Raw genomic sequence first — 22,828 nt, forward strand, 5'->3', positions numbered from 1 at the left:
GGATGATCGTGCAACAAGAAAAAACAACATGAATTCCTGGCTCATGTAAATCAATGCCCAAACGCACCATTGCTGCGCTCATAGACATTGATGGACTTTGACTTCAGATTGGGTTTGGTGAAGTCAGTGTCCATCAGTGTCCGTGGGCACAGTTGATGAAGAATGGAGCCAATAAAAGCCCTGGGAGCTGTACCTGCTTGTACTTCTTCAGGATGGTCTCCTCAAAGCCAAGGAAGATGTAGATCGCTCCTTGGTGGTCATCTTCCAAAGGTGCCCCAATGACGACATCATTGTAGGAGTCCTGGTTGAGGTCAGGCACAGCAGCAATGCAGGAGCCAAAGCGTGAGTTCTGGTAGCTCTGCAGGTCCTCGAGGGCCCCACTGGAGACAAAGTGGTTCTGCAAGCAGAAAGTGGGAAATCGTGTCAACAGAAAGCCTGGAAAACCCTAAAAGGGAAATAGATGAGAGGTGAATCCTACAAAATAATTGGTTTGTGGCACATAGGTGCCACAACAAGCCACGATGCTGAGCTCTGTGGTGGCACTGACGTGCTTGTACCTCTTGCAGGGTGTAGACGTAGACTTTGCCCCTCTCCCTGCCCTCACTGAAGTACATGGGGGCTCCAACCAGCAGAACGTCTGTGACACCATCGCCATTCACATCCAGGGAGTTGATCTCACTTCCATAGTAGGAGCCAATCTGGGGGAGACAAGAGAGGTTGGGAGCACCTGGGGACAGTGACCCTGCCTGCGAGGACAGCTCCAGTCCCCTCCTCTCCTACACCTTCTGGGGCTGTATGTGCAGCAACAGCCCGGAGATCCCCAACTATTCATACATTATGATACAAAATGAATGGGGAACATCAATATGAGAGTGCACAGCAGCTGGGCAAATCCATGCTGCATGCAGGGAGAGAAGGAGCAGAAGGTGGCATTGCAGCCACGTCTCTCATTACCTGCTCTCCTTTCAGCGCCTGGTGGATGGTCAGATTGCGGTTGCTGTGCATGGTGAAGATGATGACCTTCCCAGTGTGGTTGAACCTGGGTGCTCCTGCGACGTAGAGCCTCTCACGTGCAGTGGACACAACAGAGGAGACGGTGTAACCTGTGGGGTGGGAGTGGGGTGAGCAACATTTGCCTCCTGCCTGTCCCATCCTATATCCTGCACGGGGTCACCTCTGGTGACTGCAGAGCAGCTTACACAGCACCATAACTGACAAACCCCGTTTATCAAACTTGCAGCCTGGTCTGGATTCCTACAGATTATCTTAGAGCCTCAAAGCACAGCTGGCTCTGAGGCTGGTTCAGACCTCCCCCAGGATCACAGCACTGAGATGTGAGTGCCCAAGGGCTGTTGGGGCTCACAGATCCCTTTTTGTTGGGTCCTGATTCTACCTTAGGCTTTGTCTTCTCTACATTCTCCCCTCCTGGGGGGACATTTCTAAGCAGAGCATCAACCTTGAAGCACTCAGATCCCAGGGCAGGGCACACTGGGGCTTTCTTGCTATTTCTGTCTTTCCCACTGCTTCCAGTAAGGAAAGGAGTGCCTGTGGCTCTTGGGTGGGTGAGTAGCCCCAGTCTCAGCACTCACAGCTTGGGCAGAGGCTTCATTTTGCAAACCAGTCCGGGATCCTCACTGCAGGACTCCCACACATGGAACAGATTAGCACAGCAGGTATTTCCTCCCTGGGCATGAAATTTCATCAGTGTTTTTTAAGCTGTTCCAGTAAGCACTTGGGGTGAGCCGGGCCTGAGTTCCTCCTGCACCAAAATCACATTTGTACTGCACGATGCAGTTGCTGTGGGGCTCTCCCTTGGTGCTGGGGTTACCGGAGGTCTCGCAAAGATGGACATTACCCCTGACATTGGCAGCCCTTCCCAACTCGGGAAGCATTTTGTGCTTCCTATTACTGAGCATCAAATCCCAGCTGCAGAGCCCAGCTGAGCCGCCTCACCCAGGTACGCGCCGTGGTTCTTCAGCTCCTCAGGGAACTCCTGCAGGTAGGACTCACGCAGTGGGATCACCTTCCCACTGCTGGTCTCCTTCAGCACGGCCCCATTCCAGTCGTAGGCACCCACAGCACCCAGCAGGATCCCATCCTGCAGAGATGGCACGGTCAGCACAGGGTGCAGGAGGTCCGCGTTGCACCTCATTTGGTTGCCTTTTATTTTTAAAGCTTCTCTTCACGCTATTTCTTGCTTATCAGAGAGAATTCTCCCACTTGTTACTTGGATGGGTGAAGGTGACCCATGAGTGAGGACCTCAGTGATTCTATGATTCCATGACCCAAGGGGTTGGTTTCGTGGGATCCCTAAACACCCAGCTTCTAGGCTATCACAGAAGCATTGAGGCTGGAAAAGACCTCCAAGATCCCCAACCCATCCCACCGTGCCCACATCCCTCAGTGCCAAATCCCCACAGCTCTGAAACACCCCCAGGGACAGTAACCCCAGCACTGCCTATGCCAATGCTGCACCCATTGATCCCCTTCACAGCCCTGTTCCCCAGCTGTAAATACCCACAGGTATTTACAGGAGCAGGAGCAAAGTGGTTTTACCCTCTTACCTCCACAATGTGTGATGAGAATCCAGTCTGGGACATCTCCAATCCAAAGGAGATTTCATTCTTGTTGGTTCCTTAAAAAGGAAAAGAAAGGATTGAATGCAAAAGTCTCCTGCGAGGGCTGACATTGGTTTGGATGGGATGAGAACACCTCCACCCTGCTGAGCACAAATGACCTCAGCTGGCACAAATGCCCCTCAATCACCACAATTACACACACTTGTGCTGCTAATGAGCCATTGAATAAATACAGAATAAATAGTGTGAGCACTGCCTCTGTGCAGCTGCCTTGTTTCCTAGCTGCAAATTGCAGGATCACATTAAAAAAAAAAAAAAGAGTGGATTCAAAGGGTTTTGTTTCGTTGCAACTGGATGAAATTGCTCAGCCAGTGAGATATCGTGCTGTGGAGAAGCACTGGGCTGGCTGAGATAGCTGGTGGGGAGGTTTACCAAAATTCCCCCAAATCCTCTTTCTTGTATATTCAGTGAAAGCCTTCCATCTTCAGTTTTGATGGTTTGTCCCAGTACACCCTTTCCTTATGAAATGGAAATAAATGCAGCAGTGAAAACCAAAAAGCTCAGCCCTGTTTGCTCAACCTAGGGCATTGTAGGGCGCGAGCATCAAGTGGAGGCACCCACATCAGTGCTCTGTGGCTATTCTAGCTCCTATTGACTGGGTTGGGATATGGGGAGGGCAGGGAAGGCATTGCTCACCTTCCAGGCTGAAAATCCTTTCCCCCAGGGCGTCCACGATGTCTTTGAGCGCCGCTTCATCCGTGACATTGAAGAAATGTTTGTCATCGGGGTCGCTCGCTATGAATTTAATTTCGTTCAGAAAGGCTTCGGGATTGATTCCTCTTCTGTTATAATAACCCAACACCTGGGGCGGAGGTAGGGATGTGAAGATCAGCTCTTTTCATGCCATGGACACAGCTGTCCCGAAGCACCCCGGTACTCACAGCCACCGCATATCTGGTGACGTTGTCCTTCTCGCTGTCCTCAATCACCTTCTCCAGATCTGGGCTGTCGTGCGACTCTCCATCTGTGATTACAATCATTACTCTCTTTGCCCCTTTCCGGCCACCTTTCTGAAATGCTTCCGAGCTGCAATTGAAGAGATGCCCTGGGCTGCTCAGAGTCACCGCAGGGGTCACAGCCACCCCAACGCGTCCCCGAGGCTGTGCCCTGCATCCCGGCTGCGTCCCCGTGCCCACGCTTTGCAGACTGCAGGGAGGGATGGAGTGCGACGAGGGAGAGAAGGGAAGACAACACTGAGTTTAAGCTTATGGGAATGAAGGTGAACGTGAGGGATTTTTACCGAGCAAACTCTATCCCGTAGGCAGTCCTGGTCTCTGTCCCTCCTCTTTGCTCGATGTGGCTGGCAGCCGCTACCACGTCTTTTACAGACCTGTAGTCATTTAAATGGAACTCGTGGACCACATCTTCTCCGTACTGAACAACTCCGACCTAGAGAGCACAGACAGGTCACAACAAAGCCTGCTGCATAGCGGGGCACAGCAACCTGAGGGATGCTTTCCTTGCCCCACAGAGTGGCAGATCAATGGCATGGATGCATTGCATAGGCTGGGAACAACAACCCAAGCAAAAGTTGGTCCAAGAAAAAAGGGAAAAGGAAAATAGTAAAAAATGAATCAAGGGGTATTTTGCCAGATTTTGAGGCTAGCTGTGGCAACCGAAATATTGGGTCTGAGATTGTTTGGACTGCTGTTGTTGTGCTCAGCTACTGAAGAGAAAGCCATTCAGAACATTGACACAGCAGTTCGTTGCTCATTGTGTTCCATTAGTGGAGGCAGCAGCTGAGTATCCCCAGCCCCGCTGGGACCCGACCTCCCCAGCAGCCTGCAGCCACCCTCAACATCTCTATTTGCTCCAGTTTTCTCCCTATGGGACCATTGATAATGCTCAATTTTGTTTCCATTTTCTGCCTGCTACTGCCCACCCTGGGTATGTAGGAGTGGGATGATGCAGCCGTGCTGTGATCCAGTGCAGAACCACATCACCTCCCGATTGGACCCACTGGGGGTTATCTGTGCAAAGTGCTGAGGAATCAGGAGTGGCCATAACACCTCTCTCCTCCCTTTCCTCACCACAGAACTGTGCAAAATCCCTGCACAAATAAGTGCACGATTGCATCTGCCCAGGGTAATACTCCTACATTTCCATATGATTTCATCCTCCCCATGCCTGGTCGGGGTGTGTGTTGCTGTGCTCCCCATAGCTCATTGAGGGACATTAATGTGAGCATTATTTCCATGGGCTCAGCATCACGATGCATGCATCCAATGCTCACACTGAGAACATGCAGTGCCAGATTACAGCATTCTGTCCAAAGAGAGACTTTGCACAAAGCCACAACACAGCAGCATCTCAGGGCTTACTTGGATCTGGCCGGGCCCGATGTAAAATTTTTTCAAGATGTTGATCAGGAAGTGCTGAACTTCAACCCAGGGATATATGCTGTTTGATCCATCCAGAACAATGATTATGTCCATGTATGTCTGGCATCCTGTGAAAGATACGCAGCGCGGCATTGAAAGGCCTTGGCAGCCCCTGAGAAGTGGGGATTTATGGCCCCATTCCTCACCATCAGGTACCGATGATTAGTTTGAAAAAAAAACATCTTACTTCAATCCTTCATAAAGCCCTTCTGGGCGTATTCACTACAACAGGGCAGAAAGAAGCCACGTGCATCCTCCCTGCCAATAGCAGTCTGAATAACACCCTGAGATGTATTTTCTAATTCAGATTTGGCCCTCTGTCCTGTCTCATACAGTCCCCTTTATAAAACGCCCATTTGCAACGAGAGCAAGAAGCATCTGATCATAATGAGGGAAGCAACACCTGAAATTTGGTGCTGGGCTCTGCCCTACTGCCTCCACCACCCAGATCTCCCCTTTCCTTCTTATGCCAGGCTGAGAAAAGGGAGCGTTTGCAGAGCTGAGATCCTGGGACAGCCTTCTGTAATTTCCCACCACCGCAGGAAAGCCAGGAAGCTTGTTTAATATCTCAAAATCAAATCGTGCCCCCGAATCTACAAATTGGGGCCAGGTTATTTAGCTTCCAGTCAATGAGCTCTTTGTTTTATGTGGCCAAGTGCTGAATTCTTTCCCTATTTTGCCTTCAGAGCTGCGCTGATAAAATATTCTGGATGCTTTTTCGTTCTGCTTTTGGAAGAATAAGGTATTTTTGTCTTCCCCGGGTGTCAGTCAGAAGGAAAATGTTTACCAGATGTCTGTGCTCGTAACCTCCTTTGAATCACTGCCCTGCAATAATTTCCCTTGCTATCTCGCCTTCTCTCAAGCACCGACAGAGCTTTGTTTGCTCAATGGTATCGAAGTGCTCAGGGGGCAGAAATTTATGCTAGCTTCAAGCATAGAATCACAATAGAATTGTAGGGGTTGGAAGGGACCTCTGGAGAACATCACCAACCCTACAGGGTGAGGGTTAGAGGGCACGCAAGAGTTTCTCCTACTCTGCAAAGCAGGGGCCACCGTCTTGGCGAATCGGAAGTTGGCGTTGACACGGGAGCACATCCCAGTGGTGTAGTAGGAGCTGCCACACTCGTGGGACCAGAGAGGGCTGCAGGCCTGGGGGAACAGGAGACAGCATCAGGGATAGTCCTGGGAATGGCACTTTTTCATTGCATGGCAAAGCAGGAGATCAGAGCATCACTTGGAGCATCACCATGACCAGCACCAACATCACCACTGTGCAGAGCTTGCAGCTGCCCACCACCCAGATCCTGAACCACCACCAGGGCATGCTGAGAGCTGGGAAAACATTTGCATACGTGCATCTTTATAAACGTGCATATAAATACGTGCACAAGCATATCTGCACGCCTTCATACACGTGCGTAGCAGAGGGTCCCCCCACTCTCACCAGGAAGCTGCTGTCCTTGGGGTTGGTGGCCAGGCTCAGCCCCAGGCGCATGTTGTCCTTGCGCTCGGACACGTTGGACAGAGTGACTCTTCCTTTGGAGAGAGGACACAGTTAGCTGCTGCCTGCCTGCGTGGGGCATCCCTGCCATGAGAGCTTGGGACACGGAGAGCTGCAGAGTTTGTGCTTTCCCTTTTGTTTTTGAAGCAGATTGTCAAGATAAGGTGTGTTGTTTTTTTTCTTTTTTTCTTTTTTCTTTTTTCTTCTTGCCACAACAAACAAAGAGAAATGTCTTCTGGGAATGAAACCGTGAGTCACAGACTCTTACGTAGGAAGTCCTTAGGAGAGAAACCCCTCTGAGCAGCTCTAGCATCTCATCCTTTAATGTTGGGCCAGCATGCATTTATATTTGTGCCTTTCTTTCATTTCCCATGTCACAGTCCAGAAACCAGGAACGGCCCATGGGGCAACCCTTTATTTTGGTTAACATGAATAGCATTTAGCTTTGACAAAAACACTGTCTAACCCTTTCGTTCTCCCAGTGCAGCTTCACGAGCACATCCAAGCTCCCTCCACCCAAACTGAGGATACTTAACCCTCACTGATGCCCACTGACCTGGGCTGGGAACCCAGGTGGGGCCCATGGGGCTGATGGAGAAAATGGAAACAACAGGAATGATGAGGATGATGGGGAAAATGGGAACAATGGGGATGATGAACACAAAGGGGATGATGGGGACAATGGGAATGTTGGGGAAAATGGGAATGATAGGGATGATGGAGACAATGGGGCAATGCTCCTGCCAGCCTTGCTGGCTCCTGTGACAGCCAACAGTTGTCCTGCCTCTTGGCTGTGCAGGAATGCCTGGTGTCACTGCAGGGCAGCCCTGGGCTTGCTTTTACTCAGGTGGTCTCAGTGCTAAGTAGTCAAGATAATAAAAATAGAGGGTTCTCTCTGAACTGATTTTTTTTTTTTTTTTCATTTGAAACTTGTTTCCAATGGAAAAAGATTGCTTTTTAGCAAAATTCAGATTCATATGAGAGATTTATTCATTGGAAAAATCTTGAAGTTCTCATAAAACAAAACAAAACAAATAATAATAATAATAATAAGAAACCACAATGTTTTCAAACAAAACCATATTTGCTTCCAATCAATCAAACACTGTGGATGAGCCAAAGATCCTTCTCTCTTATCAGCTCTGGTAGGAACCCATAACAGTTCAGATGAATAGTGATGACAAATAAAGTGCAAACTCCTGCTCTGCTGTGAAACCACCCGAGAATTTGCCCCTAAGTCCCAGAGATGTTTCTCAAGACCCTGGGAAAGTCAAACTCTCACATTCCCACTGACATGGGGCAATATGGGGAACTCATCCCCCAGCCTGGGACATCCTGCTCTTAGCATGGCTGGTGTGTGATGAGATTGAGGTGGTCGTTACCCACTGCTGACTTTGTCCTGACTGAATGAATCAAACCATTTAAGCTCTATTAACTAAGTAGATGTTTAACTCCATCCTGACTTGCTTCATTTTATCCTATTGGTGCTTAAAGCTCACGGCCAGGAGTCACACAAACACCTGAAATAATGACCCAGCAACCCCTCGTGCCCTGGGATGCAGTACCTAGGTTGAGCTTGGTGCAGTTGCTGTGAGTGTCGCTGGTCAGTGGGCACTTGTAGACATCTCCTGTCTTCTGCTGCCCATTGGTCTCGTAGGGGGCCCCCACCACCAGCCTGCAAAAAGAGGCACCTGTCAGTGTCTCAGGGCTGACTTTTTGTTAGAAAAATGAAGAAAAAAAAAACCAAACCAACGAAATCCTTCCCTGCGAGGATGTGGTCAAAACATTTTCATCTGTTGGCTCTTGCAAAATCAGACCCGGTCCCCACCAGTCCCATGCAAACCTATAAACTGGCCATGCTCCTTACTGCTGCTGGGAAGCACTGCCTGATACCCAAAGGAAAAGGTAACTGTAACTCACATTGAGGTGCATGGGGAATATCCTCCACTAAAAAGGTAAAAAAGTGAATTTTCGGGAGATTTGCTCCACTTATGATCAGCCCAGAGTGGTCTGGTGGTAACCAGCTCAGGGGCAGGCAAGGATGCTGGGCATCCATCTGTACGCTGAAATAAGCAGAGTTTGTCAGCTGATAGAAAAACACAGAGCTGTGGGATTCGTCTGGGACATTGCAAGCATTTTTCTCACTTTCTTGTGGACTTGACCAGACTGGAACAAAGCAGCAAACCAAAGGAGGAGAAGAGCAGGACCTGAGGAATTCAGCCTTTTCTTCCAGGCTGGTTCAAAAATAACCTGAACCACGGGTTTCTGGCACCTTCTGCTCCCAGTGTGTTAGCCCAAAATAAATCTAGTCCACTGCATTTTGTTCTAAGAACCCATTGGTGGACGCAGCCATCTCCATCCACACAGGACCCCTTTTTTTCTGGGCTGCCCTACACAACAGCTGGCAAAGCCACTGTTTCCAGCACAGATGTTCCCAGTTAGGCCAGATTTGGTAATTTTTTCAAATACTGCTTCCACAAAGACAGTAAGCACTCATTCTTTTATTCCATCACTATTAAATGGGATTGCTCACCAACCGAAAACCTTCCAGATCTAAGAAGTATTTAAGGATTCCCATGGAAATACTTCCTGTCTTACAGCTTCACTGCTAACGAGGAGATTAATTAGGATAAAATAACAACCATCTGGAACCATGCTCAATGGCATCCAGAGGTTGTGTACCTTCTCCTGGACATTGAGGAGGAGTTGCTCATGGCTCTCTGCTTCTAGCCCACACATTATTATGGTCAGAAAAAGAGAAGATGTGAAATGCAAAAAAAATGTTGGGGTGGAAGACAGAAAAAACCCTGGAAATGAGAAGAAATAAAGGTTGAGGCATCTCAAAGGATGATGTCCCCATTTGTTTGCTCTTCATTCCCCAAGAGTTGAAGACAAATGGGATCTAACAGGAACTTGGAGCACCTTCACCTTGGTGGCTCCCAACCTGTTGTGTCCAGGATCCTTCTGGGGCTGCAGGATACGTGCTCCCCCCCAGCCCAGGAATTATCCTCACCATGGGAAAATCCAACCTGGGAATCTCCCGCTAATTAATACTCCCATATCACCATTATCACACTATCTGTTAATTAACCATCACCAGCATTCGACAGCAATCTGTAAAGCAAGAGACAGCGGTGACAGCAGAACAGCCCATCCCACCCATTCCCCAGCCCTACATCACGCCTGGAGGCTCAAAGAAATCCCAAATACTTACAGCCACTGCCGTAAACGTAGCGGAAATGCATGAAAGGGTTGAGAAGCTCACAAAAACAATTTTTTGCCTTCTGAAGACAATGGCATTGTTTTCCCTCTTGGGTTAAATAGAAGTGATTAATTAACCAAAGCTGTCAAACTCCCGTGGAAACTTGGCAGCTCAGGAGAAGGCTTTTGCAGCTGTTGGGAAGATGATGGTGCAGGCTGTGGGATCAGGGGAATATCTCCCCAAGGCAGCGATGCCAGCTTGCAAGTTACCAACCCCTCCCTTTATCTTGTGCTTTCTACACTTGTGGTCTAAATAGTTCTTTTGTTTTTCTCTATAAATAAAGAAAATAATTACAAAACTTCCTAAAACGCCCTATCTCAAATGACTGCAACCCAATGAGGGCATCCTGCTATCCCTTCCCATGCAACCCCACGTCACCCCAAATCCTCCCCTTGCACTCCCAGTGGTCCTAAGAAAGCAAAGCCCGGAGCAGCAGCCTTGCATCATGCTTTGGCTAATAAAGGAAGATTTAAGAGCAAATAAGAACCAAACGAGCCCTCCCTCGCCTTCCTTTTCATGCGGTCCTTATGGGGAAAACAAAAGCAAAAAAAAAAAAAACAAAAAGGAATTTAATGTGAAGCGCACAAACCGCTCAGAGCAACATGACTGAGGACATATTTCTAGCATTCTTCCCTGGGAAAAAAGTTGAAAACAGCGATGTTGATGGAAAGGCCCACGTTGTGTCTTCTCAGACGATGCAGTAAGAATTGAATTTCTGGATTTGTGCTTTTATCAGAACATTAAACCCATGCTCTGTCCTGCTTCATGGTCTTGCACGAGCCACGGCTGCAAACTATGCAAAGCTCACATCAAACACCAAAACAATGCAAATCTGAGAATTCATGGAGTTTTGTTTTTTTTTTCTTTCTTTTTTTTTTTTTTCCTTCATTAATTCAAATGGTTTCACTGCATGGGAACATGGGTGGTGGCACAAAACCTGAAAGACAACAGCACTGCAGTGTCTGGAACAACTGGAGTCCCACTGCTTGGTGCCAAACCACGCTTCTCTTTTTTCTCTCTTTAGCCATACTACCTGCTGTAATTCCCTGCACCACAGACATTAATTCATGCAGGTTATCTCAGTGATGAACCCAGGAAGCAACGCTTGGCTGGAGCACACCTCCCCCAAAACCATCCAGCTGTGATTTGAAGGTGTTGAGGGTTGGAGAACCCATTCTTTCAATGGAGCACGTGTTGCAGAGCTCACCCCTTTCACCTCTCTTCAGGCAGAAGAGAAGTGTGCTCACTGCTGGTGCTTTGCACCCCAAATTAAGGATGCGTGGGAGCCCCCTATGACCTTCTGACTTAAGGGAGGACTCCCCGCATACCATGGAGAGGTTGCAAAGCTCATTCTGAGTCCCCCAAGACGTTTTGATTAAATGGAAAGAAGTCAGGAAAAGAAGGTATGTGTCACTGGTGATCTGGGAATGCAGGGATTAGGGAGGAATGGAGAAGAAACGATGCTTTTCGCAGGATTTTTCAATCAATGGGACACTTAATCTCCTGCAAGGCAAATTCACTTGGAGTTAATTTATTCAAGATGGGATTGGATGAAGAAGTTATTAAAGGGGTTCGGGAAAGGGAGAGTTCAGCAGTGGAAAACTTTAAGTTGGTTTGTGGCTGCTTGGACTGGACACAGGAGGGGAATGGACTTCGAGATATTTTTCTCTATGCTGGCCCTCTCACTGCAAAATGAAACATAAACACATCTGCAGTCCAACCAGCTGCTCAGGTCGAGCCGGGAGGGGATGCTCCTAATTACACAGCACAGCTCCGGGCGCATCCCATGGCACAGCCACCTCCACCCATTGTAGCCTTGTAATGGGAAGGGGCCTCCAACAGGACATGGGACCAAAGACCGAGCCATGCAGCTGTCCTTTCTGCCATAACAATCCCATAGACGTTGCAAGAAGCAAAATGACCAGAGTTCTCCCTAAAATAGTGCATGATGGGTGTGTTGCAGAACACGGCTGAGGAACTCGCAGAATACTGTGGTCAGAAATAATGATACTTTCTTGTTTTTCCTGGTGTAATTTTTTCCTTTTACGCAGGGCTATGGCAACCCAGGAGTGTTTACAGGCAAGGCCCCCGGGCTGTGGGTTTCCACCATGATGTTTGGGGTGGCTGGTTGGGGCATCAGGCACCACGTCCATCCTGACCCCAGCACTGATTTCTACTGGAAGCTTCCAAAGCAAACCCTGATCTCTGACACTGACTCTCACTGGCTGCCTCTCACTTTCCCTAATTGCCCATTATCACCAGGAAACTATGCTCTTGGGGATTCCCATACCACCATTAGGTCACTGGCTCCATCCTGTTGCCGTGCAGTGCTCTGAGACCACCCAACCCTAAATAGCAAAGAAATGACCACAAAAGCCTTTTTATTGTCAAGCAATATGGGATAGGAGGGAGTAACACCACCTCCATTCTTAAAGATCTGCTGCACAGTATCTATAGCTCCACTTTTCCTCCCGGATTTGAGGTAGGCTGAAAGAATGCGCCCATGAGCACTGCAGGAGGGCTTCCTCCTCCCTTCTGCAGGACCTGCCACAAGGATCACAAGGGACTGTTTTCCATCTGAAGCAAAGGCTTTCTAGAAAAGTAGTTATAATAAATACAAATGGTAGGACCTAAGCTTATGATTGATGCCATCCATCCCTGGAGCTGGTGAGAACCAGCTGGAAGATCTTCTCCAAGTCTAACATCCCACGTCCTCCACAGAGCCCTAGGGCAGCCCTGAGGAGCCCGGTGATGCTACCAGCAGAGCCCTGGGGTTCTCACAACTAAAGCCCACTAAATCACACCCAAATTAACACAGAACCAGGGATGGGCCCTGAACACAAGAGAGTAGATTGGGGCTGCAGTGCATCCCCCATCCCCAGCACAGTGGGAGGGAGCGCCGGGAGCAGACGAAGGAATGCTCTGCAGCTATGCACCCTTTCACCAAAATAATCCCAGCACTCGGGCACTGGCCAAACCACAGGAGAGTTGCAGCCAAGAAAGCCTCGCAGTAGTAGGGAAATAGCAAACCCTTTAACTGTTTTTCCAGATCAGCACAATTACAGCTTTAAATCCACCGAGCAGACTTTTCTCTCCTCTCCCTCCTCCTTTTTCCCTCACGAGTGCTCAGACTGGAAACGTCACGTCTGTTGCTGGGGCTGCTCTCTGTGGGCACTGGGGGGGGTTCATCCCCAGCAGCCCTCCTACTGCTGTAGGGCCAAACCCCACAGCAGGGCTTTGCAGCACTGCACATCATGCAGCAGTTGGGGCAGCACGAGCTGCAGCAGCCGGTGATGCTCTCGGGACAATGCCACCTTGCCAGCAGCATCAGCAAAGCTCAGCTCCCAGCCTGCTTGAGAATGCTATATTTATTATTTTTACGGCTTCAGAAGGCTAATGGATGTTTATTCACAACGTTTCACTTCCACAGCCAGTTCTCCTCATGCCTCATTTTTTTTTTTTTGGATAGCTAGAAACGCTCAGCACGCAAGCAGTGATGCTCCTGCTGCCCCATGGCACAGCCACCTCCTCCCAGCCTCACATTTTTTATTTAGATGGGGAAAAGGATGTGGGTGTCTGGAATATCACGGTGGAAAGCCAAGGGCGGCAGCTGGGGCTTCTGGCTGGGAATGCACTCAGATGACACACAGAGTGCCCCCAGCCCTCTCACATCTCTGCACTTGAGCACAGACACCTGCCTTCAACCTTTCCCTATAAACCCCTCCCAGGTGGTGCGGTGGAAAGTCCCGTCTGGGTTGGCAGTGCAGTGCTAATCTCATCAGGGTGGGCTTTGTGTGGCCACAAGCCCAGCCCCCACCCCACATCCCCCATCCAGCTGGAGCCAGCAGGGGGAAATCCAGAACATCTGGCGGCGGGGCTGGGCCTGCTGCATCGGAAAGCTCCTGCTCCAGAGATGCTGAAATGATGGACAGCTGAGAGAAGCACTTGGGAAAGGAATCTCCAACAACATTTCCCTCTGAACTCCATGCAATTCTGGTATTTGATATACACGTGCCTGCTGCGATTCATGGGATCATTAAGGTTGGAAGAGACCTCTCAGATCTGCAAGCCCAACCCCAACTCACCCCACTGTGCCCCCTGACCTCGTCCCCAAGTGCCACATCTCCATGGTTCTTGGATACCTCCAGGAACAGTGACTCCACTGCTGCCCTGAGCTGCCTGTGCCAATGCTCAGTCCCCCATTTCCATGCTTGAACATCCTTACTTTTCCCAAATAAATGCATCTACAGCAACAAGCCTGTCTGGGTTCATGCTATCCATACCTTAAATACTCCTAAACTGTATGAGACAGTGCAAGAAGAGGAGCAGCTCACTTCTTTGGGACATTGCTATCACCCACCCCCTAAAGCACCTCCATCAATCCCACAAATCTGCCCATGTCTGATGGGGAAGCACTGACCCCACTGAGTATCACAGCACTACCTGAGGCACCAGCACAGGGCTGTGGGATGCTCAGACCCACCAGATCCAGGCAGAGTTTGATCCGTGCATGTTGGGATGAGTTTCGGGAGCCTGCTGTCATTTTTTCCATTTGCACACTTAGAGAGAGCACGGCTCGCACCTCCAGCTTCGTGAAAAAGAGAGAGAAGCAGCAAGAGGGAGGTCTGGGAGGCAACGCTGCCTGCCAGCAGGGAACATGACCCCACGAAGCAGAGAGCTCCTGGAGCAGTGCATTTCCAACTGCTTTCTTCCCCAGAGTTTAATAATTGGGATTCTTTCCTTCCAGGTTTTCCACTATCAGAGCTGTTGTCACAGCCCCATGTGCAAGCTGTCTGGCTGCTACTGAAAGGGAAAGTGCCACAGCTCCAAATACACCTGCAGAATTACATTTGCGTACACACACATAAATATTCCTGTACTCTCACTCACACATATATAAGCTGCTTTGCAATCCTCCTGCAGCCATCCACGATGGCCAAAAGCAGCATTAAAACAGTTCAGACTGGAGCAGAGGTGCCAAACTGCTCAGATTCCACGTTCGATATTTGGCAGCTGTATGGCTGAGTGCTGTCAGAGCCGTTGCTCCTGGAGGAGCTACATTTCAGACACAGTCATTTCACTCCTCTGAGCTCCTGGGTGCTGCTTGCCTTGCTCCTAACTTCCACTAGCCACAGTTCTGCCATATCACTCCCATTCCTTCTGCCCCTGGCAGCTTCCCAGCCTGGCTGAGGCTCTGCACAATGATTATCACATGGCTCTCTGCGTCCTTGGTTTATACTACAGACATTTTGTTTGTTCAGTCATTTCTCCTTTAACCAGAGTGAGTCACGGTGGCTTCATTTTTAATGATGTACACATTTAATAGGCATTTTATACTACATAATTGCCCACTCTAATACACACTGTATTTATGTATATGCCTACGCTTACTCAGGGCAGAGAACATCCATTTCTCCATGCGGTGGAGAAAATCTGTGTCATTTGTGGAGCCAGGAGTTGGACTCAGAGATCCTTATGGGGTCCCTTCCAACTTGGGATACTCTAAGATTCTATGAAAATGGCAGCTAAGTGCTGGCAGATGTTGGCATGGGAGATGTGGGAGAAGACCATGTGAGCTGGGCTGGCTCCCTGCTGCCACTCTCACAAAACTGGAGGGGATGGAAGGGACCCATGGAGACCACTCAGCCCAACCCCATCCTAATGCAGGGCCCCTACAATAGCTTCCACAGATAGATGCCACTTTGTCACCTGAGGAACACGATGGCACCTGAGCCCACATACCATCCTCACTGGTTACTGCTCCCCACTGAGGTTCTGGCACTTGGAGGATTAAAAGAAAAACAGAAGTAGAGCAGCAGAGGTAGGAATGTGATGGCAGAGACACTTTGTTCTGCTCCTTATCTGCTTCAAAGAACTGCAGTCTCTGATCAGCTCTTTCCTAGGCTTAGCCCCAACCTCACATTTTTGGCAAGGTTCTGCCTCCCTTCTGGCACTGCTGGTGTGGTGAGATCTGCACCTCCATACAGCAGTACAGCTTCTGTTTGGGTTATGGCCTGAATGCAAAAAGTCTGTGAGAGTTTAGGGCAAGAAAACAGGCTAAAAGAGCAATCCCTTTGGGCTCAGAGCAGCTGTGCTGCAGGGACATGTGCCCCAGCATCACATGGAGCCAGACCATGCATGAGATCTTCCCAGCAAAGCAGCAGCATTGCTGCAGTGAGCTGCTCCCAGGCTGTGCATTGAGGGAATTGCTGGAATGTCCTTTATTTACAGGAGCTGCCTCATGGCTGTGCTCACTCCCTGCTCCGGTGGCTTTGGCCATGAGCAGTCCTGCTGGCAGGCTGCCCAAAATTCCTCATCCTTCCAAGAAAGTCTTGCTTTGGGTAAATAGCCACGTTCTCAAGCACAGAAAGGGTGAAGGAATTCCTGGTTTAAGTGTAAGCTGGACAGTTGGGAAAGAGTCCCATGGTTTAGGTTCATGGACACTGAGGATGGAAAGGATCATCTCTAAATAGAAGGGACCCCAGTGCCATGTGAAAACCTGCTCATGGACCACTGGGGTGTACCAATAGGGATGCTCCAGTGCTAGGCATGACCGTATTTTGGAGGAGACCCAGCCACGAGCTCCCTGGGAGCTACATCACGTGCTCAGAACCCAGCTCTGCCATGGGGATGGGGTGGCCTCCTGGACTGCACCATCTTTCTACCCCATCCTCCAATACCTGAGCAAAACCCCTGAGCAAAACTCATCCCAGTGTCACCCCAGACTCCCGACTGCTGCAGGCAGCTCTGATCATTTCTGCAGACATCACTTCTTCAGTGGAAACTCTATAACATTTTATAGATGGGATGGCCCTAACCCAAAGCCCAGATGGGTTTCCAACAAGTGCTGGAGGCTGAGCAGCCCTGGGGAGCTGTGAACCTGCCTGGAGTGGGACGAGAGCCCCTGCAGCACCTGTAAGCCCTGCTCTGTGCACATAACTTGGATCCAGCACCAAACTTCGCTTAAATCTTGCATTTTCCAATCTCAAGCCTTGTTTAAGTCTTGCATTTACCAGCACCAAACCTTGCTACCCTATGGAGTCTGAGCAATGCCTGCCCCAGACCGGCAGGTTGGGAGGAGCAGGGGATGGGCACAATCCCATAGGGTGTTGTAGACCCCTCCCCTCAGAGCTCACTCACCATTTCTTGCCCCCAATGTCGTGCTGCTGCACTGTGTAGCCAAAATATGCATCCTTAGAGCCAGCGATGATTTTGGGCCTCTTGGTGTCGATGTTGAAGGTGTCACTGAGCCCTGGGGAGAGAAGGAGCCCATTAAACACAGTGCAGAGATGGAAGAAGAAAGCACTTGTTACAGCAAGGGTAATCAGACCCTGAAGAGGTCACCCAGAGCTGTGTGGAGCCCCATCCACGGGGATTCCCCACACAGCCTGCCCCAATTAGAATATAGGATGGACCAGATGCTCTCTAGAATTGCCTCCAACCCCAACACCATTGTCCAGAGTGGCACAAAGCTGCTTTGATCACATCACCAGCAGCTTGGTGGCACGGCATCACCTTGACAACCTGCAATGGAAGGGAGGCTGAGACCCCAAAGGCACTCACCCCACCCCTCCTGCAGTCACTGAAGGATGTAGGAGATGTGAGACTGCATTCCAGCACACAGCCATCCCCACTGACCACCTCCTGCCTTCTCCAGGGGCTTCGCAGCACCAGAGAGACAACAGTTAGATTCACATCTCACATGCAAGTAGGAGCTGATGTCACCAGGGGGATGCCAGGGAGAGCAATCAGAGAACAGCTTGAGGTGAAAAGGACCTGTAAAGTCCATTTGGCCCCATTCCCCTGCAATGAACAGGACACCCACAGCTCCACCAGGTGCTCCAGCCTGACGCTGGGTGTCTGCAGGTACAGCACATTCATCACCTCTCTGAGCAACCAGTGCCAGTGCCTCACTATCCTTATTTAAAAAAAAAAAAAAAAAACAACAAAAAAACCCCACCTTTTTCTTATATCCAGTCTAAACCTCCCCTTTCTACAGCTGGTGTGGCTGTACGGCACCCAACACATCCCAGCTCGCTTGCCTCCAGGCAGCAAGTAACTGCTGGACCACTTAGCCTGCAGCAAATAAAGGATCCTGGCACTGCCCATAAGGCAGCTTTAGAGGCAGCAGAAGGGTCACGTTCAAAACTCATACAGATACAAAGGAGTTGTCAACAGGAGAGGCTGGGAACGCTGCTTCCCAGGCAGGAAATTTAGGATGGAAAGTGCTTTTGTAGGTAGGAATGTTAGGATTAAACCTGATTTTTTTTTTTGCAGTCATAGTGACAAATTGGCAGCATTGGCTTGATAAACAGAGAAACACAGCCTCGCCAACAGAGAGCTGAGGTAAGAAGCTTTATAATCCTACAAAAAGAAATTCTAGAAAGCAGGGGGAAAAAAAAAAAAAAAAGGAGACTGGGGAGAATGAGAGCCAGCACATTTTGTGGTAGTTTGACCTGATTTAACATTGCAAAACAAATCAAAACCTCCTTCAAGTTAACCATTGCCCGCTGGAGACACGCAGGAGTTGAGCAGCAGGCACAGAGTGTGGCAGAGGGAGAGGAGGGTGCACAGGGGGTGAGAACGTCCTCCAAATTTGCACTGAAGGAGCATTTTCTTCTGTCAGCACTGCTGGCATGAAAGCAGATGGTTATGGGGAGCAGGAATGCTGGGACAAGTTGGGGACACCCATCCTATGGCTCTTTGCTTTAATGCATTGGACAGCTTTGTGCTCCTGGAGCAATAAAGAGCAACTGAGCTGTTTGCAAGAGGAAGCTTGGAGAAGGAAAAAAAGAGTGCAAGTACTTAATAGAATGCTAAAGTCTCAAAGCAGGGAGAAATGTGAGGTAGGCCAATTAATGCACAGTGTGCAGAGTGTGAAGGTGAAAAGCAGTTTCCCGTGGGGTTTGCTACCCCAAAGGATGGGCAGTGTGAAGGGGGAATCCAGACTGAGAGCTGAGCTTGGTTAGATTGCATTTAGGGTTGGAAAAGAGTGGAAAAAAAGAAGAGGAATGGTGAAAACGTTCCCTTCCATCCTTACAGATCCCCTTGAAATCCTTGGGAGGGGTGCAGCACGGCTGCTCTCAAGCATTCACACTTTCCTGGGATGTCTCCCCAATGACTGAAGTATTAGAACTCAGCAGTTTGGGATCTTTTTCTCTCCATCTTCAAATGTCTCCACTGCGTGCCATAGCAGAGATGGAAAGAAAGAGACCACAACAGCAGAGCTGTGCTTGTCCAGCAAAAGCCACCACCCACCCAAGGAGTTCAAACCCCATTCTTGCAGCACTGTTTGGGCTCCAATCTGCTGCTCCTCCTCTTTAAAAGTACCCAAAAGCTTTTTTTTTTTTTTATTAACATAAACAATGCCTGTGTAGACATGAGGGGCTGCAGCTAACCTTGACCCAATCCCATAGTTTAAACCCATTGGCTCCCAAAACTGCAGAGAGATGGACGTGGGCTCTGATGGCCAGCACACCCCGTGCTTCCAGCAGGTACCAGGCAGAAAAACAAAGCGGTCAGGAAGAAAGCTTCCAGACAATGGATGGCAACACTGCTGGTATGTGGACACGGGAGGGAAGGAATTTAGGAAAGCAGACAGATGTGGGTGCATTCGAGGTAGAAAGAAAGAAAATAAACGTGTCAAGATTTAAGCCAGTTTAAATTAATGGAAGTTTCTCTGAAAGGTTGTCAAGGAGATTTAGCAACCCAGAGAGCTCAGCCTCATTTTCTTGTCAGAAGTGACATCACTGTCATAAATATGTGACCAAAACCCACATGTTTTGCTTGTGATCGCGCCAAGGCAGGAAGCCTCAAATACCTCCTTTCCGAACTGGAACTTCTGTTGAGTCCAAACTTTTGATTCTTGTCAGGTCAAATAATGAAAAGGGGGAAAATAAAGCACATTTGAGGAACAATACTTGGGAAAAAAGGCACCTTTGCTGCCAAAATAATAAAAATAAGTCCTCCCTGTGCAGCCCTCAGCCACTCCTGTGCCAGGGATGCTCTCAGGGTTCCTCCTGCCCAAAGCAATGCCTGTGCCCCCAGAATCATAAACAATGGAAAAGAGCAGTAAGATCATCTTGTCCAACCATCAACCCATCATCCAACCATCAGCCTATCTACCCCTGGTCCCCATGGGGTGGGTGAAGGTTCTGCCATGTTGCCCCAAGCTAAGAAGTGGGAGGCTATGCTCATTGTTTTGCTGCAAACTGTCGATTTGAGGAGATCTGAGCTGGGCAGAAGAGCTGCTAGGATAAATTTGTTCTTATTGAGGGCACCCCCAAAGTTAGTTCTGTCCCAGCTTGGTGGAAACATAGGGTGAAGCCCTGGGCTCCTTAGCCCAAGAACTGTCCTTGCATCTTTTCCTTTCTTATTGCCCAAACCCATGCAGGAGAGACAACCTCCATAGTGTGGGACAGCACATGCAAGACACTGTCACTGAACCACTGCGACCCACACCACCCCATTGTGTCCAGGGCAGTCAGCCAGGTTCCCATGATGGGATCCCCATTGCCACACGGGCTTTGGTGGCATCAGACACTACTCTGCAATCCATCTGTCACACATACTGTTTACTTTTATGTTCAGGATCGGCTTAGAGAAGACTTTGAGGTTGATATGGAGTATTTAGGCAAAAGCTAGCAGGCTCCAAGGAGGAATAGGGTGGACCACACGTTCCTGTGCCTCCCTCCGGCCTCAGCCTCTATCAAACCCTGCAGAATGAAACACTGAAAGCACCAAATTCCTATCCAGGTCTCTATCTCAAAGCCAGCATTTGTCATCAGTTATTAGGAAACAAACGGAGCTTGGTGGCTGCCACAGCTGCAGATAGAGAGCCAAGGAATAGTGGGGATGAACAGAAGATCAGTCATCACAGATGCATGTGTTGTAACATTCCTGGTTACCCACAAAACATCTAACAAACAGCCCTGGGGCACTAGCTACAGCAGTACCTTGTGCTTCCACAGTTCAGCTTTCTGGCCCCCCAAAAGCAGGGGAGGAGCTGTGTGGCTGCATTAATTGCAGTAGACCATGTTTAACAGCATCGAAGAACACGTTGATTATTCATTTGCAAATGTGTTCACCAGGAATAACACAACCAGCAATGTGGGATGAATATCAGCTGCTCTCTAAATGCTCCTTTCCCAGAGGAGATGCCTGGGGAGCAATGGGAGGCTCATCATAAGGCTCTGGGATGGAGATGGACTTCCTACACTCAAGTTGCCCACTGACTTCCAGTGGCCAAACCTTGGCTGTTGGATGGAGGACTCGAGGTGTGGGACATTCCAGCCCTGACCTTTGGGTTCTGCAGCCACGCACCATTTAGTTCCCATCAGAAAGCCTTAGGCACAACTGCTGGAGGTCCCCTGTGACCCCACCTGGACCATCCCAAACATGTCCCACAAGGCAAGCACGAGAGTTTTAGCATTTGGTGACCCTTTGGTGAAAGGATGAGCTGACTTGCCTTCTCTGAACAAGGAAACTAATGCAGGAAAACAAATGCACGCTGCGAAATGGGAGAAATTATTGCATCTAAGGATGACTTCCTGAAGAAATCTATCTTCATATCTGTTCAGACACCCAGTCCCCATGGTGTAAGTTGCACCTCTCTTGCAATCTACTACCCAACACAGCCAATGCCTGGAGGGTTTACTGCAGCAAGTCCTTGGCCAGGATTTTAGCCATTTGCCCACATGACATATGGCACTGGTGGCCCCCAGGCACCACGTTGCCCCCAGTACTGAGTAACCCCTGAAGGATGCCCCATGCCCACCAGCACCAGGGACATGGCGGTGTCTCAGGGACTCCCTACCCAGGTGAGAGTGTCTTGCAGACCAACAGAACACTCAGTGGCTGCCTGCACAGCAAAAGGACAGTTCCCAACAATGCGCATCCCAGCTCAATGCCCACACATGGCACAAACTTGCTTTGAGTTAGTCAGTCCTCAGCAAAATACAGTCACAAAGCATTGGGTCTGGCTGGGCTCAGAGACCACCACGTTGTGCTGGAAGCAGTGCTAACCCTTTCTGTGTCTCTGTCACCCCCAGGAGCAGCACCATCCCCCCCAGTCACCATACAGACAACGATACCCACAGGCAGAAACGCTCAACCCGAGGATTTTTATTCAGCCCAAAGCAGAAACACAGATTTACCACAGCCCTGAGCTCACTCTATAATAGCTCTACAAGCAGCAGCTCTTTAAGAGGAGTTCACTGAGGGACTCTGCTGCCCACGTAAGCATGGCCAGCCACAGCACTCTGCCCCGCAGCTCCACGCAGGCAGCCCCGCGCCCTCCGCCATGCGAGCCATGCACACATGGTCCCCATTAGGCACAGAAAAGCAGCCCCGCCGCGGCTGGCTTGAAACCATCCAGCAACAGTGCTATTAGCAAGGAGAAAAACAAAAGGAAAACAAAAAAGAAAGTGCTGGCTTGCTTTCCATTGGGATGTTTAGAAATGTTTACAGTGGCATTAGCTCTCGGTGCTGCCGGGGATGCGCAGCCGCCGGCGGTGCTCCTGGTAGTGGGAATGAGCTCTTTTCTTCACTTTGAAGCTGAGCAGCCCCAGCCCGGGCTGTGTGCAGGAAGCTGCCAGCTGCAACCACAGCAGGACGGAGCCTCCTGCAAGCAGGCAGCAATGGGCTGAGCTCTGCCCCATCCCAGCCAAAGAGGGCTGCAGGAGCACATCCATAAGCAAGACACAGACCTAAAGACCTTCTTCACTTTTTTTAATCCCAGGCACTTCTCTTCTGCATAGCAACTTCGCACACAACAGGGTAAGTTACATTATAAGCCAGATGAAGGATGCAAAAATTAACCCAAGGTAAAAAGGTCCTGTTGTCTAAGGGACTTCTCCTCTGTGCCATGCTCCAGAAAGCTGCTTAACTAATCCCACTCATGCCCACAGCCTGGATGGGGAAGCACTTCATCCCTTTTAACTAACTCTCCGCCTGCCTCCAAGGCACCCAGCTCCCTCCCTCCTGTTCCAACAGCCCCATCAAACCTGGGCTTTCCCGAACACCTTCCTTCCCTCTGCCTAAGCCA

General features: G+C 49.6%; 1 protein-coding gene across 4 annotated transcripts in view; it reads right to left on the minus strand.

Moving 5' to 3' along the window:
* ITGA11 (integrin subunit alpha 11) overlaps positions 1-22,828 on the minus strand; it is a 49,848-nt gene that overhangs the window by 9,768 nt on the left and 17,252 nt on the right. For all 4 annotated transcript variants that reach the window (XM_090149189.1, XM_031587890.2, XM_031587889.2 and 1 more), the window contains exons 2-14: positions 16,924-17,035; positions 8,087-8,196; positions 6,465-6,556; positions 6,055-6,169; positions 4,961-5,088; positions 3,880-4,028; positions 3,521-3,665; positions 3,276-3,441; positions 2,565-2,635; positions 1,954-2,098; positions 955-1,103; positions 558-698; positions 194-397 (exon numbers count right to left, since the gene is read on the minus strand). In XM_090149189.1, the coding sequence (XP_090005315.1) occupies positions 194-397; positions 558-698; positions 955-1,103; positions 1,954-2,098; positions 2,565-2,635; positions 3,276-3,441; positions 3,521-3,665; positions 3,880-4,028; positions 4,961-5,088; positions 6,055-6,169; positions 6,465-6,515 (1,464 nt within the window). In that variant the 5' untranslated portion in view covers positions 6,516-6,556; positions 8,087-8,196; positions 16,924-17,035. The remainder of the gene's footprint in view (positions 1-193; positions 398-557; positions 699-954; positions 1,104-1,953; positions 2,099-2,564; positions 2,636-3,275; positions 3,442-3,520; positions 3,666-3,879; positions 4,029-4,960; positions 5,089-6,054; positions 6,170-6,464; positions 6,557-8,086; positions 8,197-16,923; positions 17,036-22,828) is intronic.

This window comes from Phasianus colchicus, chromosome 12 (assembly GCF_987193195.1).
Source record: "Phasianus colchicus chromosome 12, bPhaCol1.hap1.1, whole genome shotgun sequence".
Classification (NCBI taxonomy): domain Eukaryota; kingdom Metazoa; phylum Chordata; class Aves; order Galliformes; family Phasianidae; genus Phasianus; species Phasianus colchicus.